This window comes from Hibiscus syriacus, unplaced genomic scaffold (assembly GCF_006381635.1).
Source record: "Hibiscus syriacus cultivar Baekdansim isolate YM2019G1 unplaced genomic scaffold, ASM638163v2 tig00110864_pilon, whole genome shotgun sequence".
Taxonomy (NCBI): domain Eukaryota; kingdom Viridiplantae; phylum Streptophyta; class Magnoliopsida; order Malvales; family Malvaceae; genus Hibiscus; species Hibiscus syriacus.
Window position 1 is genome coordinate 855,836 of NW_024062893.1, and position 20,079 is coordinate 875,914.

The 20,079-nt window shown below is 32.8% G+C and overlaps 1 protein-coding gene across 2 annotated transcripts; it reads left to right on the forward strand.

Annotated features, from left to right (window-relative positions):
* Positions 1 to 798: 798 nt before the first annotated feature.
* On the forward strand, positions 799 to 7,761 carry LOC120143815 (nuclear transport factor 2B-like). 2 transcript variants are annotated; one of them, XM_039158047.1, is made up of 3 exons: positions 799 to 810; positions 6,486 to 6,808; positions 7,640 to 7,761. In XM_039158047.1, the coding sequence occupies exons 2-3, from the start codon at positions 6,515 to 6,517 to the stop codon at positions 7,712 to 7,714; spliced, it is 369 nt and encodes a 122-aa protein (XP_039013978.1). In that variant the 5' UTR covers positions 799 to 810; positions 6,486 to 6,514; the 3' UTR covers positions 7,715 to 7,761. The 2 variants fall into 2 exon arrangements, with proteins under 2 accessions (XP_039013978.1, XP_039013977.1); XM_039158046.1 differs by lacking the exon at positions 799 to 810 and having other exon boundaries at positions 6,421 to 6,808.
* The last annotated feature ends 12,318 nt before the right edge of the window (positions 7,762 to 20,079 follow it).

The following is a 20,079-nucleotide window of genomic DNA, read 5'->3' on the forward strand; positions in this document are numbered from 1 at the left end:
TAATTAATTTTGAATTTAAATAAAATAATTATTTAACCTTAAAACACATAAAAGAGTTATAAACAATTTGTAAAAAAAATAAAAAGAATTTCAATTTTATTATAAATAATGATTTTAGAAGATGTGGTACAACATTAGCTATCATTTATGTCTAATCATATTATTACATAATACATATCAATGTTTACATGATACTCAACAATTTATTAACAATTTTATTAACATGCGACATGATTAACATATATAAATAGTTTAGTGATGAAATTATAATATTAAAAAAATTAGAGACTAAATTAAAATGAGGCTCATAATTTAGGAATGAATTTGAAATTTAAAAAAATGGAAAATCAATTTAAAATGAGAATCATAATTCAAGAGTGAAGTTAGAATATTAAAAATATAGAGACTAATTGAATTGAAGATTATAATTTTAGGACATGTAATACAATTAACTTAAATAGTTTGAAACTGAATTAACTCAAATAGTTTTTTTTATTAATGGATTAACTCAAATAGTTAAATTAAGATCGATTGGATCTCATGTATATACGTGTATACCATTGTCTTTTAAAAATTAAAAATTAAAAATATAAAAATTTAATAATCTTATTTTCAAAATTAAGCATATTTATTAGCTACCAGTTATTTATATATAAAAAATACACAGGTGCATTAATCCTAGATTAGATTAAAATAAAAAGTCGTTGATAAGTAGATTTATTAGACTTATTTTTAGATGATTAATAATTTTATTAAAAAATTAATTTATTTTTATAAAAAACACAAATATTATGTAGGAGACTTAATTTTGTTATTAAACTAAGGTGATTATAAGGTAGTATTTGTTCTAAAGATTTTAAAACTATTTGACAATGAATGATTAAACGCCTTTGTCAACAATACTAGTGCTCGAATTTAAAACCTCTAAAGACAATAACAATCCATTCAATTACCGAGGTAGCTTGCTTCGTACTAATTGAAGTTGATTTTTAAGAAAAAAAATAAGTGAAAATAATATAGTTAAAGATGTATGTAACGAGTGAATTAAAATAAAATTAAAATAATTAAAAATAGATAGATAGTGAGAGATAAAAGCTTTGAATTTGATTAAGTCAGATTATTTTCAAATTTAAAAGTAGATTAAAATAGATAGAAAATTATAAATATACAATATTAAAAATAAACATTACACTTTACGCACATTAAAACAAATTTAAACAATAACAAATTAGAAATAAGTAAAGTTTTGTATATACTTATTAATATAACAAAGTAAAAGAATGCTTATTTTACAAGGACTCAATTACATCAATATAAAATTGATGAATTAATAATATATAGTTCTAAAGATAATAATATTTTTATTCTTGAATTTTTATTTAATTTTTTTTTGGATGAATTCTAGTTCCTTTAAGGCTCATGGTATTTTGTTCCTTTGATCATTGCAGGTTATTACCGATATTACGAAGCTCGAGGACATTTCAGTAATTACATTCAAGTTGATCAAATGCAGTTTTTCTGATAATTAATCAAGTTTTCCTTTCAGAATTATTATTCACCATTAGAAGAAGTCTTAGTATTTTTCCATTACAATGACATTTTCGTAATTTTATTTCATGTTGCTCTTTTCGGTAATTTCATATCCAGTTAATCATGCTATTAACCTTTTAAGAAAATTTATCAAACTTTATGGATCTTAAAGTCAAATCATTTAATTTTTTTATTGATCTTTCGTTTTCTTATGCGAGTCATATAAGTCATATTCGATTACCTATTTTTTATAATATTAGGATCGAGTTTAGGAAGTGATCACTACATATGTGTGACCAATTATACACATCCACGGAGAAACCAGTACCAACATGTTCCATAAAGCATGAAACAGGTAGTAATATATTACCTCTGTTTTCGTGCCTTATCGATTGACCCTTTAAACTCCATTTGATCACTCTCAAACATGAATTCAACGTCCAATAATTCATCGGATACAAAACAAATGAATTTACGTCAGAAACTAAACTTAATTGAGAAACCAACTTGAATCCGAAGATAAAACATTGAAAAACGACTTACCGGATGCGAATTTGGCAAAACGAACTTTGGATTCGGACTCAGGACGTCGAAAAACATAAAATATGACCTTTTAAAAAAGTTGACTTTTTGCTCAAAGTCAACAGTCATAGTCAACGGGTTGACTCGAACAGAGTTGACTAGGTGACTGGACCAGACCAGACGCATCGGGCCGACCTAGTTCTGGAAATTTCCTTGGACCCAAAACAAGCCCCACACGCACTCGACGGTGCATGGGAGCACGTGTAATAGCGAAAAGGGCCATTTCGACCGGCCATTCACTCCCGAAGCATCTACACACCATTCAGACAAAAATCAAACCAAAATATCAACCAAAACCGGAAGAAATTTAACCAAACTATAAACCCAAAACTTACCCACGGTCGCTGGTGAGAACGACGATGGTGCGGTGACCCACGGGTCGGGTTTTAGGCAAAACAGACCGGTGAACCTGTTGGTGACGGCGGTGAGGCTCAACGCTCATCGGTTCAGCTGGAATCGCCGAAAAATCAAGGCGTGCCGAGGAAAATTATGAAGCTTTGTGACACAATTTTACGACGTTAAATGTCGTTTCACGGTGAATTGGGGGTTAGGCTTTGTTCGTCGATCGACAACGTGTTGAATGGGGGGTAGTAAAGGGCCGAATTGTGGCCGGACGACATGGCTCAGGGAGGCCGATGAGGTTCGATCGGGGGAAAGAAAATGTTTTTAGGGATTTTAATGAAATTTAGGTATTATTGGGTTAACTGATCGGGGAGTGGAAAGTTAAATTTTCACTTATAAAGAAAAATGGGTAAATTATGGGTTTGGTCCCCGAATTCCTGTAACTTTTAAATTTATCTATAAATTTCATAAACTCATAATTTGACCCCTAGTTTGGGGGTGTTACATAGTGAGGCTTTAAGTTCTAATAATAATGCTAATATAAATAAAATCAATAATAGAAATAGAACATCTTTATCAAAGTATCACCTAAATATAAAAATATAAGAACATCATATAAAAGGTCGTTTATGATTCGAAGATTCTTCATGAAAAGTTTTATGCCAAATTAGAGTTCTTAATAGAACTTTACTTTCATACCCGATTGAGCAGACTATTTCATCTTTATATCACCTTAAATAAACTTTTCAATTTACTCATTTCATAGTATATATTATTCACCTTTTCATTTTATATCTCCATTGTAAATCACTGAGAATTCAAGGTATTCGAGTCATATGTGAGTATCTGCAATAAGCAGTCAAAACTGTCGCGTATATAATATGCACTTAAAGTGCCACGTAGAATATACAAGTATTGTAGAACACAACAACACTGTATAAATCAGGAATATCATAATGATCAATCATCATGAGTTTTTTGAATGCACATATAGTGTCGCGTAGATATGCACATAAAGTGCCATTATGCAGTCGAAATTTTCACGTAGAATTGCACACGAAGTGCCACGTAGAATTGCACACGAATGTGCTACGTAGAATTGTACATATAATACTCTAACTTTATACCTATGACTCTCAATGCATTTACAATGGGCATTTTCTTTGGACCATTTAACTGTCATTTATCAAAATCTTTTCTAACATCATTATAATTAAGTATTATATATCATACACTCATCATAGTCTTTTTAAATATTAACAAAGTTAAGTATCATACAATAAAAATATCAATAAGAAAACAATGGCTTTTTCATTCACATGTCATTTAAATATCAAAATATTTATAAATACGAATATATCAAAATGTAATTTAAATATTACATCTGATAGCTCGTATCTAAAATCATTTAAATCACTCAATAAATTATTAAAAAATATCATAATATGAGCCAAATCATATCTCATTATCAAAAGTATTCAACACATCATATTATATAATAATATATATATATATATAGTAAGAAAGCACTCAGTTGATAATGTTTCACTGGTAACCTTACTTAGCGTTCCTAGCTTTACTCTTGAACTTTTTTCTTACCTTTAAAGTTTCTTTGATCTTTATCTTGGATATGGAGTTCACGGCACTTGAAGAGAAAGATGAAGCAATTCTCCTGAAAATTCTTCATCTTTCTTTATTAAATAATGAATTAAAAATTCATTAAATGTTAAATTACCAATTTACTCTTAAAATTAAAATATCTTTACTAATTTACCCTTAATAAAACTTGATATTTACCTCAATAACAAGCCACATAAACCTTATCGTCTTCCAAAGTCAAAGATGGACAAAATATTTTGTCATGTACAACTTTTCCCTTGCCATTTTTCCAAAAATTTCAATATTGTTATTTTTCATCCAACGGTCCAAATTAAACATGGATGTCATTATTAAAATCCTTGCATTTCATTTAACAACACCTTTGAAATAATGTGATATGATGTATGAATTATCGATGGTTCCCTTGAGTAATCTAGATCCAACGAGTGAATAGAAAGAAATAACGAGTGAATAATCTTTGATATGATGTATGGTTGGATCTCTCCAAAATCGTCCCATCTATCCTCTTGAGGAAAAGTTTACGTTTCAAACCTCAGCTTGAACCGAAGAAGCTTGTCATGCTAATGTTCCTTGCATGAGTCACATCTCAAGGTCAAGCGTTTATAAACACATTTAACTATTTATATAAGCGAGAGCTCTCACAACCCCGACACACTGATATAATTATCATGGGTACGCTCCTTCATTGAGCTAATAGCATGTTGTGCGATCATTTTGTTAGGGGCTCGTTATGCCAAAAACGAGAGAAATTCATCCCTCCCTTTCTATTTTACGCCCTTATGCCACAACACAGAGACGTGGAAGCACACAAAATTAAACATTTTTACTCTCTTTTGATAAAAATAATTATTATATCTCAAAATCATTAAACTCAATTAATTTTTTTAATAAAATATTTCAACTATCTAATATTATAAATTTAGAATCCGTTTGTTTCACGAAAAACAGATTCCGAAAAAATGAATTACATTTCTTGATTTCTGAAAATAAATTTACAATATTTGGATGATGTTGTGTAATTCATTTTCCATTGGTTGATAAATTAATTATAAACATCAAATGCAATAAATAATATATTTTATTAACAAAATAATAATATTATTATTCAAATATTAGAATAATTTATCTAATATTATTTATGTCAATATTATTATTAAAATATTATATCTACAATTTATTATTATATATTTTTGCACAATATTATTATAGTTTATTAAAATAAAAATATTATAGTTATATTAATTTATTAAAATTTATAAAAATAATATATTATTAAGTATATTAATTACTTATTAAAATAATAATATTATTATTAAATTATTAAAATAAGAATATTGTATTATATTTTAAGGAGTATATTTTAAATATTCAACAATTTAATAATATTATTTGTATTAAATTAATAAATAATATTAGTTTTATTAATAATTTATTATATATTATTAAAATAAAAATATTATATTATATTATAAAATTATCAATAAATATAATTTAATTTTTATTAGAATGATACAAAAATAATATATTAATATTAAATATATAAAATAATAATGTTTTGAGTGTTTATGCTTTGAATTAAAAAGTTCGTAAAATAACTTACAAAAAATCAGATCGTAAGTCATTTTTTAAAAAATATAAAAGAAATTCAATTAACCAGAAAATGAATTATATTAACCATTTGTTTTCCACCGATCAAACACTGATAATAATGTAGAATAAATAAATAAAACTTATCCAAAAAATAAATAAATTAAAACGGAACAGTTTAAACAAAGGCTTTGAGTTTATTTAAAAATAATTGTGTGCCCTGGTAGTATTAATGTCAATATATTCCAGTAGGGTTTTGCCCGCGCAGGTTCTGACCTTGCTGTCGACGTCTCTGTGCCTCTTATTATTATTATTATTATTATTATTTTTGTTCTTTACCTAACAAAATCAACAAATGGATACATTACTGTCTACAAAAGCTTTATCTCGAGTATTTTTGCTAAAAAAATCACAGAACGAATTTGTTTTTTTTTTTATAATATACTGAGCATCATCTTTTTATTTCATCATGAATTTTAATTACTTTATTATCAAATAATACAGAATAAAAAATAATTATTGCTTTAATTAAATTCAAATTTTAAAAGAAAAAGAGGGATGGGAGGCTGCGTTGCTTTGACGCGACGCAAAGAGCGATTCGCTTAGCTAAAATATTCAAATAAAGTCAACGGTGAAAAAGCCAGCCGCCTGTTAGATTTTTCGTTTTACCATTCAATATCAGCCGTTAGATCATTCCTCGCCCTCTCCTTCTATATATATATATATATAACGAAATCCCTATGGGCTCTCTCTCTATTTCGCTGGCGTAAATTTGAATCGACCGCTCAATCTCATATTAGAAATCAAAAAGATAACTTTTTTAGAAAAAAAAATAATTTAAAAAAGAAATCAGATGGATCCAGATGCAGTGGCGAAGGCGTTTGTCGAGCACTACTACGCGACGTTCGATTCGAACCGGCCCGGTCTAGCCAACCTCTACCAGGATGGTTCAATGTTGACCTTCGAAGGTCAAAAGATCCAAGGCGCTCAGAGCATCGTCGCTAAGCTCACCAGCCTTCCTTTCCAGCAGTGTCAGCACAACATCACCACCGTCGATTGCCAGCCCTCCGGTGCCGGTGGTATGCTTGTTTTCGTCAGTGGTACCCTCCAGCTCTCCGGCGAACAGCATGCTCTCAAGTTCAGCCAGGTAAATCTCTTATGTGCTATCGCATTTTTCTCGGGTTTTAGGTGCTAAAGGGTTTTGATTTGTAGTTAGGCGATTGATGCAGGGCGTAATTTATGTGTCACTGTTAATTTGAATCTACATTTTCAGCCAGGATATTGATGCTTTTTGATATTTACTGTTCATTACATTTTCAGGAATTACATGTTTTTTTTAATTCAATTTGAATCTACAGTAATCAACTTAAGAAGGGAACATGAGTGTAAGATAATCGAATTGAAATTGAAAATTTTCATCGATGGATTTTGGAAAATGTGAAAATCTTTGCCAATTAATTAAACTCCGTCAGATCCTGGATATTCCTTTCCTCTTACCTTAGCCTGCCGGTTTTTTTAATAACTGTATCATTAATTATAGACCGCAATCTAGAGATTTCTTCTATTTCCTGAGTTTCCTTTTTGCTAGTATAATTCTTCTGCTTTTCTGTATATGTTTTCTACTTGATTAATTTCAGAGTGTGTGCTCGTTTCTTACTCTGAATAATCATCTGGTATCTATCCCAATGTTGTTTGTTGGGACTTGGGACTCTGCAGGATGCAAAAGAAACCCACACTTCACATCCCTTCTCCTCTCTGCGCGACAATGATTTCCTTATGGTTAAATGTCTTACTTTCGGATTTGTATAAGTTTCATTGTTAAATGTTCATTGTTGTGCTGTGTCAGACATTTATCTTTTTGTTTAGAAAATTTATCTGTTTCTTGTCCACCATTTCCATTAATTTTGATAGTTTGGCATGGTTTTGTTTTATGGACTTTCACTAACCAATCTCTTTGTCATGCATTCTGCTCTTTTAGATGTTTCATCTGATGCCGACACAGCAGGGAAGCTTCTATGTGTTGAATGACATATTCAGGTTGAACTATGCGTGAAGACGTGGTCGGGACTGCAACTGAGGGGGTGGGAATATAATGTCAAAGATCTAAAGAATGTTTGTTTAATCTCCCCGTTCATTTTTAATCGTTTCAAATTGGGGGAAAAGAGAATTTTTTTTTGTTATGTTAAATGTTTTCATCATGATTTCCATGTCCTCATCATATTTCAGGTCTTCCTTTGTTGTATGATTGGTGGAGTTAGTGAAAGACACCATTTATGAATTGGATGTTTGATTGAAAGACTTGTTTGCACTTCTGTTTGGGTTCTAATTAAAACAAAAATGCATTGCATGTAAAGTTTAATTATAATCAAACAAGGTTGGTTAGCTTGGAACACAAGCCTTTTAGGTAAAGATTGGCAGAGTATTAGGGTGAGTATATCATCAAAATAATATTTCTGTTCTTGAATTTTGAATGTGAAACAATATATTAGAAGTTTAATAAATATACCAAATTTTAGTAATGGATGACTAAGTTGTTCAGTTTTAGTGTTAGTAGTAAGCTCGACTGAATTTCGAACTAAATACAATATTTGGATGGAACAAATTAAAAAGCGAAGAATTTACCACTTGAGCCTACAATGTTTTAAACGGATGTTACTTGATAAATAAGAAAGTAGCTTTCCAAATTGTAGCTTTTTTTTTTCCTGGGGACAAATGTTAGAGTGTGTACTCGTTAGGGATGGGCATAGATCCGAATCCGATGGATTTTGACTCGAACCGACCTGATCGGGTCGGTTTTTTTATTAAAAAAAATTCAGCTTCGGGTCGGGTTTTTTAATGTGATGTTCGGGTTTAGGGTGAAAATACCCTACCCGAAAAAAAATATAATTTTATCTTATATATTTAATAATAATTACAATAATACTCATCTATATATTATTTTTTTTTTCAATTAAGTCACTGTTTTTATTTATTAAAAATAAATTTTTTATTATTTCGGGTCAATTTTTTAAGTTATATATCAGGTCGGGGTCGGGTGAAAACTTGTTTTGATCGGGTTGGGTCGAGTATCGGGTGGAGGACTCGTTGTTCTCAGGTCGGGTCGGATGGACCAAAAACCCGACCCAACCCGACCAATGCTCATCCTAATACTCGTACATACATACATACATGAATTATTGGATTGCTCAAACATATATATAAGGATCAAAAGGTGGTCAGTATGGAAAGAAAACAAACCTTATATGAAACATACTACTAAATGGTTGGAAAGTAATAAAAAATAATAATAATAATTTTAAAAGATATGGTAATTCTGGAAAAGTGAAGTTTTTAATAAATATAATTTTAAAAGAAATAAAACTTTAATCTTCTCTTGCCTTTCCTCTTCAACCATAACAATTATTATCACAACTATGAAGGTGAAGTCGGGATCTGATTGTGAAGCACAATCAGATTAGGGATTGAAGAGAAGATTTAGGGACGAGAAGTAGAGTTCAATCGTGAAGCAATTGGATTAGGGATTGAAGAATTGGGGGCGATCTGATATGGGAATGTTACTAATAAACTGATAGGCCTAAACGACGTCGGGTAAGGTAATGTGGTTAGTTGGGTCTGTAGCTTGGTTAAGTGGGTCGTTGGGTGAACAACCCAATAAGCTTGGTCTGTTGTAATTTGAATACTCTACAACGGGAGGTTAGATGTTAGTCGTATATAAGGGTGTTTTGTAATATGTATTGTATGATGAAATTACAAGAAATAAAACTTCGATCTTCTCTTACCTTTTTCAATCCTGAAATCTCCCTCTTCAGCCATAACAATTGGTATCTAGAGCCAAAACAGTGATCCACCAACCTGAGGAAATTCAAGAAAATGAAACAAAAGAACGGTGATATATAATCCCTAATCCGATTACTTCACGATCGAACCTTACTTCTCATCCCCAAATATTCTCTATAATCCCTAATCCGATTGTGCTTCACGATCAGACCCCGACTTCACCTACACAGTAGTGACAGAATCTTGCATATTTCAATTGTTTGATGAGATGTCTAAATCAGAATGTTTTTAGATACTTCTCAATACCAATCATAAGATTTTGTTTTGTAATGGAAACTCTTCCTTCGTAGTTCTATCTTCCAGTGTTTTATGAAATGCCTAAGTCAAAATCATAATTTTTTCTCGATATTCAAATAATGTCATGATCAATTGCTCATTGAAGAATGCTCATACTGCCTAGTGAACTTCTTATATGCCGATTTCTTTTTAATATTGTCCGTTTGACCTTTTATTTTTTATGGTGCACATATCAAATAGGAAATGTTTGAAAAGTATGAACATTTCTAAATAATACTTCTATTGTATATATATAGAAAACTGTTGAACTGAGATTAAGAAGGCACTTGCTTTGCTAAGGTGCATCTGTTTAGGAAAGTTGAAATACATAAAGCTTGATTACATTGCAATTGAAACAAATAGGGCTTGAGAAATTTTTATTGATGTTCATGATGCATCGTTGGTCATGAATATTTGTGTCAATGGGGATAAAAATGAGTTTTTCTGATTTTTATGTAGTTAAAGGAATAGAGTTTAAGTTATACATGTAATTTCATGTTTCTGTTGTTTTTTCACATATATTTTAATGGTTAGTTTGTAACCATCTGACTATTTTCTATTTTTTCTTGCATTTCAGTTGATATAGATATGCATTTTAGTGGTTTCTTGCAGTGAATGCTATGGATATTTTTGAGGTTGAAGAGAACCTATTTGCAGCTAGTGATGCCAAAGTATGAATTTGAAAGCATTTGGATATGTTAAATTTGAAGTTTCAGAACCGTCATTTCATACATGTGCTGTTTCTTTAATTCATGTTAACTTCATAAAATTGGGGGCATGCCAATTATTTCTTTTATTTTTTGTAAATGCACTTTCTGCACAATCCTTTTGATGACATCAGTCCATCTCCTGAGTATCTTTTGTACCGTTAAATATCAAAGGCCTTTTGTTTCTAGTGCAGCGGTAATGATTGAAACTTGTTGCATGTGTTATTAAGGATAAAGAAGACTAAACGTTTTCAATGTTCAACATTTTCTTACTTCTGTTCTTGATTTTTCCCTTATGCAGTTGCATGGAGATTGGTGTAAGACACTTTCAGCAATTTATTGCAAAGTTTCGTTAATATTCCCTTCCTTAGAATCAGCACGGCCAAGGAGCAAATCTGGCATTCAGGCTTTATGCTCATTGCATATGGTTCTAGAGAAGGCCAAAAATGTTCTTCAGCACTGTTCTACATGTAGTAAACTTTACTTGGTAAGAGTTTGTTTTCTGGGCACACAAACAGGGTATATGAATGCATAATTGTATTAGTACACGTGTGTATTCTTAGTATGGTGGTTATTACTTTTAAATTGTTTTCCGCAATGTTCCCTTTCTCGGGTAGTTATGCGGTGCGGCGCCTAAAAAACGGTTAATATACGGCGTGACCGGTTAAACAAGTGACCGGTTAAAATTTATACCGGTTATATTATATTATTTAACCGGAAATATTATAAAGTACAATAACATACTAGGTAGCGCTTATATAATGTAATAGGTAGCGCTTATATTTACCTATTTTATAAGTAAACCGGTATATTTATACCGATAGTATTGCAAATTTACCTATTACAACCTATTATATTGAAAGTGTCCATACTTTTTATAAAAAGGATTGATACTTCTTTTAAAGTTATGTAATTTATGTTTCAATTTTTTTTAATAGTGTTTCATGTTTTCCACCTACAATATTAATTTAATAATTTCATTTGCACAAAAAATTATTTTATTTTTTGATATTTTATAAAATATTATTTAGAATTTTTAATTTAATAATAATATATATCGTAACGTAAAAAATAAATCATTAGACGCCTATAATTACTAAATTAATATCTTAAAACTCACTCAAAAGATAACCTTAAATTAATGTTTTCCACAGTGAAAAAAGTATGAACACTTTTATAAAAAGGATAGACACTTTACAATATAACCACTACCTATTACATTATATAAACGATACCTATTACATTATATAAGCGCTACCTATTACATCATATTTTTACCTATTATATTGAAAGTGCCCATACTTTTTATAAAAAGGATCGATACTTCTTTTAAAGTTATGTAATTTATGTTTCAATTTTTTTAATAGTGTTTCATGTTTTCCACCTACAATATTAATTTAATAATTTCATTTGCACAAAAAATTATTTGATTTTTTGATATTTTATAAAATATTATTTAGAATTTTTAATTTAATAATAATATATCGTAACGTAAAAAATAAATCATTAGACGCCTATAATTACTAAATTAATATCTTAAAACTCACTCAAAAGATAACCTTAAATTAATGTTTTCCACAGTTAAAAAAGTATGGACACTTTTATAAAAAGGATAGACACTTTACAATATAACCACTACCTATTACATTATATAAACGATACCTATTACATTATATAAGCGTTACCTATTACATCATATTTTTACCTATTATATTGAAGAGAAAATCGCCTCAGTGACCAAAAAAAGTTATAATATACGATTTTAACCAACTTTTTTTGGATTTGCCAAAATGACCAACAAAATCGCAACGCGAAATAAAAATCGCAACGCGATCCCCAGAATCGCAAATCAGTTTCCAAAATCGCAACGCGATTCTTGAAAATCGCAATGCGATAGTACAAATTCGCATTGCGATTTTCCAAAATCGCAACGCGAATATGAAAATCGCAACGCGAACACATAAATCGCAACGCGTATCCGTAAATCGCAACGTGTATCCGTATATCGCAACGCGTATCCGTAAATCGCAATGCGTATCCGTATATCGCAACGCGTATCCGTAAATCGCAACGATAATCCGTAAATCGCAACGAGAATCTGTAAATCGCAACGATAATCCGTAAATCGCAACGAGAATCTGTAAATCGCAACGATAATCCGTAAATCGCAACGAGAATCTGTAAATCGCAACGATAATCCGTAAATCGCAACGAGAATCTGTAAATCACAACACTGAAATTTTGGGTATATAACACTGAAATCATAAACTAAATCCCTAAATCGCAACTCATTCCATCTCCATCTATCACTCTCTCCGGCGACATCCGTTCCTATATCCAACGACATCCTTCCCAATCCGGCAACAGGTTTTAGTTTCGCAGCTCGTCTGTTTAGTAAATTAATTTACAACCATGAAATCATCTAATGTTGATCATGTTTGGATAGATTTGTGTTTTGGAGGGTCATGGGATAATGTTCATGGTGTTTTACAATATATGCCTTTACCCATGAATCTTCAACTAAAATTGTCTTTACAAAAGTTAACTTATGAAACTCTAATGCTACGTGTTTCAAATAAATTGAATTTAGAGCCCCTAAGTGGATTTAGGCTATCTTATCAGAGAAATGGTAAAGTTTATTTGTTAACCGACAATGAAGATGTTGAACGATTCATTGCTTACATTAGTGTTTCACAAGATGATGTTACATTGTATGTTGTTGAACCTAGAAGTAGTATTGTTGGGTCAGTAGCGGGTAGTAATCAACTAAGTTTTTCTCAAAACCCACAACCTTTCTCTAATCCAAATCCCAATCAACTTTCAGCACCAAATTCCGGTTTTCGTATTGACCAGTTAGACGATGATGAGCCAACAGAAAAAATTGTGAGTACTAGTCAGTATTCGAAATTTGGTCTTGGTCAATATCCGGACTTTGATATTGGTCAATACACGGATTTTGATGATGTTTCAGAAGAAGAAACAGACCCTGCGTGTAATGATTTTGATATTGGTCAATACCCGAATTTTGATGATGAAACAGCCGTTGCCGAAGAATGTATTGTTGATGATAATGAGGAGGAAGTTACGACTGTGAATGAACATGTTGAACATCCATTCTGTAATTCATATAATCCTGAAGAAGAAAAAGAAGAAGAAAAAATCCCCGAAGAAAAGAAAATGCCACGGGCGTATAACTGGAATATGCCAGAATTACTTCAGATACCGGAAGAAGAGTTGGTAAAGAAAGCAGTTGATTGTTACACAAAAGTTATTCGTATCAAGAAAGATGATTGTTTTGATACAAAGGAAGACTTGAAGATAGCTTTGTATACGAAATGTGTGGAAGATGGCTATCAACTAAAAGTTAACAAATCAAGCAAAGATCGTTTCGAAACAAGGTGTATGATTGACAAAAACTGTATGTGGCGAATGATTGCAAAGAGAATAAAAGATTGCGAAATGTTTCAAGTTAGGACTTTTATTGATAAACATACATGTTCAAGAACCCAAGTTTTTCCTCACCATAGACAGGCAAACAAAAAGGTGTTGGGTGGTTTTCTGGCTGAGTTAATGTTTTGAATGGCAGGGTATATCGGGGACATGAAATTATGACTGACATGAATGCTCGGTTCAAGATTAGTATATCATATTCTCAAGCTTGGAGAGCCAAATGTTATGCCTTGGAATTGTTGAGGGGGTCGCCAGAAGCATCGTTTGCCCAACTGCCGGCTTATTGTCACAATTTAAAGCTGAAAAATCCTGGGTCGGTAACTCATATCAAAACAGATAGAGATGGACGCTTTGAGTTGCTGTTTATCGCCATTGGTGCTACGGTTAGTAAATCAATATAATTTTGTTGACTCATTTTTGTTAGTTACATGCATTTCACATTTAAATGATTATATTTCTTGTGTATATTATTTTGTAGATTCGTTCGTTTATTACTTGCATGCGCCCAGTTATTATAGTTGACGGAGCACATTTGAAAGGTCGATACCTTGGAGTAAACTTATTAGCAGTAGCCATGGATGCTAACAATGGGATATTGCCAATAGCTTACGGGGTTGGAAAATCTGAAACCTCTGATTCATGGACATGGTTTATGGGGCATCTTAGGGATTGCATAGGTCCTATTAGCAATCTGACAATCATATCCGATAGGGCAAACTCAATTGACAACGCTGTTAGAAGGTGTTTCCCAGATGCTTTTCATGGACTTTGTGGTGTTCATTTGTATAGAAATCTAAAATCAAGGTCTGCTGGTATAAAAAAGCACAAATGGACATACTGGAAGGCTGTAAAAGCTTATCGGGAAGTGGATTTCAATAAGCATATAAATTGTTTAAGACGTGTTTTGCCTCAGTGTGCTCAAACACTAGAAGATGTCGGGTTTGAAAGATGGTCAAGAGTACATCAACTTGGAGCAAGATATGGTTTCATGACGTCTAATAGTGCATAATCAATCAACGCTCTAAGTCGTCATTCCCGGAAATTACCCATTACTATGTTAATGGAGTTTTTCGAGCCTCTATTCAACAGTGGTACTACAAGAAAAGAAACCATGCAGGTATTATTTCTTTGAATTCGTAACTTATCATATTTATATATTTTACTAAGTATTGTTTATTTAAATTTACAGGAACATTGGAACATCGTGTTACACCATGGACTGAAAAAAAGATAACGAAACGTGTTGTGAAGTCAACGTCATGGAGAGTTGAACCATGTTCAAACACTTTGTTTCAAGTACTGGATAATAACTTAAATGGGCTAGTCGATCTAAATGCAAAGACGTGTAGTTGTATGAAATGGCAAACATCTGGTTATCCGTGTGGCCATGTTATAAAAGTTGCTCTTCATTTAAACCAAGATGATTCAAGCGCATACGCTATGGATTGCTACACTACAGAAGTTTATCGACAGACTTATGCCGAGATTGTCTACCCTATTCCACATCCTTCTGAGTGGGACATACCAGATGACTTACAAACAGTTTTGCCACCAGCCATGGACAGAAGGCTACCTGGCCGACCAAAAAGTCACGATCGTATACCGTCTAAGGGTGAAGAGAAGAAGAGATCGACATGTAGTCGGTGCAAGGAAAGTGGTCATACAAGGTTGACATGTGGATCACCAGTGCCATCAAAATCATCTTTTCCTCTACCAAAATATGGATCCTCATCAAAATCACAATTGGCTTCACCTTTTGGGACTGTTAACTTAGGTGATTTTTAAATGCAAACGTTGTATTATGTGGATTTTATGTGTGAACTTTTAACATTTTCAGTTGAATTAATGACTCAGGCCAACCATTTTGACTTAACCAACTCTTGTTATTCAGTTGTTATCACTATTAGGCATGCATTGACTATCGCAACACGGAAATTACAATCGCAACGAGAGAATCGCAATGCGAAATGAAAATCCCAACATGAAAATCGCAATGCGGAAATGAAAATCGCAATGCGAAATGAAAATCGCAATGCGAAATGAAAATCGCAACGAGAGAATCGCAATGCGAAATGAAAATCGCAATGCGAAATGAAAATCGCAATGCGAAATGAAAATCGCAACGAGAGAATCGCAATGCGAAATTAAAATCGCATTGCGATTCTCCCGTTGCGATTTTCATTTCCGCATTGCGATTTTCATTTCGCATTGCGATTCTCTCGTTGCGATTTTCATTTCGCATTGCGATTTTCATTTCGCATTGCGATAGTCAATTTTGCCTTCAACATAATGCAGATTGAAATCAACAAAATCAACCATTACATTTCAATCAATTAAACAAGCACAAATAAGAATTATATTCGCATCAATTACACAAATCAACTTTTACAAATCATCTTTTACAAATCAATTAAACAATCAAAAAATAAGCAATAATTCTTATTTCCGATCATCTACTATTGAATCAACTTTTACAAATCAATTAAACAATCAAAAAACAATCAATTAAACTATTGAATCAACTTTTGCAGCCATACATCATTTTCACGCAGTTCACTTCTGAGATTAACCTGCAGAAACCAAACATTTGCTCAAACAACACTTTCTACACATCTAAAACCTACAAACAGCAAATTATTGAATTCTAGGTACTTAACCAAACATTTTCAAACCAAAAGTATATAAACTTACCAATTGTTTATGGACATTTTTATAACGCGGATGCAGGTAGGCAGCGTCTCGTATATATCGATTTAGCCATATAATGCCGAAACCACAAGCCTACTGCAGCTCTATCTCTATCGGTGGGAGGTAGATACTTGATGCTTCCCGTCGTCAAACGCTCCAACGCCAAGCATACGAGAGGACCACAATCTCCTCTGGCTCCGCTCGTTTGTTGTGGCGCGGTCTCGTCTCTAATAACTGTAATATTGAGCTTCTTTGGCTTCTTGTTTCCAGAACGAGTCCAATAATTGATCGCATCCAAGAATTTAGCCAAATGAGAGCTCCATCCCTTAATAACATCTCTTAAATCAGCCAATGATATGTAATTTATCATGCTGTCATACACTATTGTCTTAAGGGATGGGAGCTGAAGCTCGACGAGAATCCAATGTTTACGTTCCAAAACAGGGATAAACACCTGCAATCATAAGTAATAATTCATTCATTTGCGCACTTATTTCATAAAACCTTTAAACTCAATCTAAAATAAATACTAACCTTATCGACCTCCCACCATGCAGGATAAAGTTTAGCTTGTCCATTGCCCAAATCAAATGATTCATCTCGTGCATTCTTCAAGTGAACGGCGTGAAAAGACGTCGGCATAATTGTATATCGTATATTTTTATTTTTCTTAAGTTTTCTTATTATTAGAAGACGTGTCACCCACGCATCGATATGCTGTTTTACAAAAAAAGACATATATTAGTGACTTACATAAATTTAAAAAAAAATTAATCAAATTGAAAAAATTAATCAAATTGAAATATAAGAAAAATATAATTAAATACAAAAATCAGTAAATAAACAGACATGATATTTAAACAGTGAAAACAAAGACAAATATGTTTCAAACTTGCATTGTATTCACCCAAGTCATTATTCTATCATTGTTCACAAAATGCATCAGATAACAAAGAAAAATATGTTTCAAACTAATACCCTGAAGTTAGTATTTGTCTTTGTTTTGTCTATTGGTTGAAGTAATGCAATCCATTCAAGTTTCAATTTGCAGAAGAAGAAATAGTTTACTTTCGCAACATGAAACTTAAAATCGCAACGCGAAACCAAAATCGCAACGCGAAATGAAAATCGCAACGACAGAATCGCAATGCGAAATGAAAATCGCAACGAAAGAATCGCAACGCGAAATGAAAATCGCAATGCGATTTTGGTTTCACGTTGCGATCTTGTCGTTGCGATTTTGGTTTCGCGTTGCGATTCTGTCGTTGCGATTTTCATTTCGCGTTGCGATTTTGGTTTCGCGTTGCGATTTTAAGTTTCGTGTTGCGAAAGTAAACTATTTCTTCTTCTGCAAATTGAAACTTGAATGGATTGCATTACTTCAACCAAAAGACAAAACAAAGACAAATACTATTTCACAGTGTTAAAGAATACACAGTTTAGCAGAATTGGCAGCAACCGAACAAATTTACTTTCAACCAAAAGACAAAACAAAGACAAATACTATTTCACAGTGTTAAAGAATACACAGTTTAGCAGAATTGGCAGCAACCGAACAAATTTACTTTCAACCAAAAGACAAAACAAAGACAAATACTATTTCACAGTGTTAAAGAATACACTGTTTAGCAGAATTGGCAGCAACCGAACAAATTTACTTTCAACCAAAAGACAAAACAAAGACAAATACTATTTCACAGTGTTAAAGAATACACAGTTTAGCAGAATTGGCAGCAACCGAACAAATTTACTTTCAACCAAAAGACAAAACAAAGACAAATACTATTTCACAGTGTTAAAGAATACACAGTTTAGCAGAATTGGCAGCAACCGAACAAATTTACTTTCAACCAAAAGACAAAACAAAGACAAATACTATTTCACAGTGTTAAAGAATACACAGTTTAGCAGAATTGGCAGCAACCGAACAAATTTACTTTCAACCAAAAGACAAAACAAAGACAAATACTATTTCACAGTGTTAAAGAATACACAGTTTAGCAGAATTGGCAGCAACCGAATAAATTTACTAAGCAATCTAAGTGAAATGGCTAATCTAAGTGAAATTACGAGTAAATTTATCATTAAGTTAAATATGGAAAATCTTAAACTTACCTCGTTGCGTAGAGTATGAACCTCATTCTGCAACGATACTATCATCTCACGTAGAGCGGCAACCTCACCACGTAAAGTTGACACCTCCACACGCCATGCACCATCGTTATCGCGTAGAGTACCGATCTCCTCACGCAAGGCATTGACCTCATCACGTAACTCCCTTGACTCATCCCGTTGAGGTGGAGGTGGAGAACAGGGAGATAGGAGTCGTGGCATCTTTGCCGGTCGCCTATCATGAGGTGATGGTGGAGAAGAGGCTCGATGATGTGACGGGATAGGTGATGGCTCTCGTTCTAGAGGTGTATAGTCGGGTCGATCGGGTGATGGCTCTAGGTGAGGTGATGGCTCTCGAATTGGAGGAAGTGGATGCTGCTCATCATCCGTGCCATCAAAAAAACTCTGACTAGCTTGCCACCAATCAGTGGCAAGCTCTTCCTCCGTGGGTGTCAGTCTTTGTAATGGAATGTTGGCCTCCTAAAATATAAAAACTCAAACAAAGTTAAACGTCTACTATTAATAACTTGTTTATATATTATATGAAAGTATTTGTGTTAACTTACATTATTTATTGTCGCATATGGTATTAAGTCTTCCCAATCCAACAGAGTTTTCCTCTTCCAGGAAATAGCCCTGGGAATATCATTTGACGTTTTTATTGCATATGTACGCATGCTGGGGAAAGCCTCGAATATCCAAATCTACAAACAATATAATAACAAAATTAGTAATTGTTAAATAATTAATTATAATTTTAGAAACATTATATAGAAATTCTTACCTTAAAGGCCCAAACAAAGCCTGACAAAGTGTATTTGGACCCATCGCCCCGCAAACTTTTGCGGTCATCAAAGGCAGACGACAACTTAGTCCAGGTAGCTTTCCATATATACGAACCCCACGGAAACAGATTCCATGCATTCAGGTCCTCTACCAATATTATTAGCTCCCGATGAATAGGTTGTCTGGCCTCTCTGCCTAAAAAGCCGGCATACACAAGTAGTAGAAGGCATACTCGGACAACATCGACGTCATCCATCCGAGTGAAACCAGCTTTCTTATTAAACAATTTCTTCAGGTCGTCGACATGTAGGTTCGGCTTCTCCATTGACTCATCCGGAAAAACCCGGGATAACCATGATGGGCGGGCGATATGACGAGTGTACCGGCCTACATCATCGTGTCCGAATCGTAGACCAGTAATTAAGCAGAACTCCTTCCGCCCAAAACAAGTATACGCTGGTGGAAAATGAAACCATATCTCTTCCTCACCACGTTGTATACTGTCGGGTAGATTTGATGTCATGGTCTGAAGCCACAAATGGGTCAAATTAGCATCTCCACC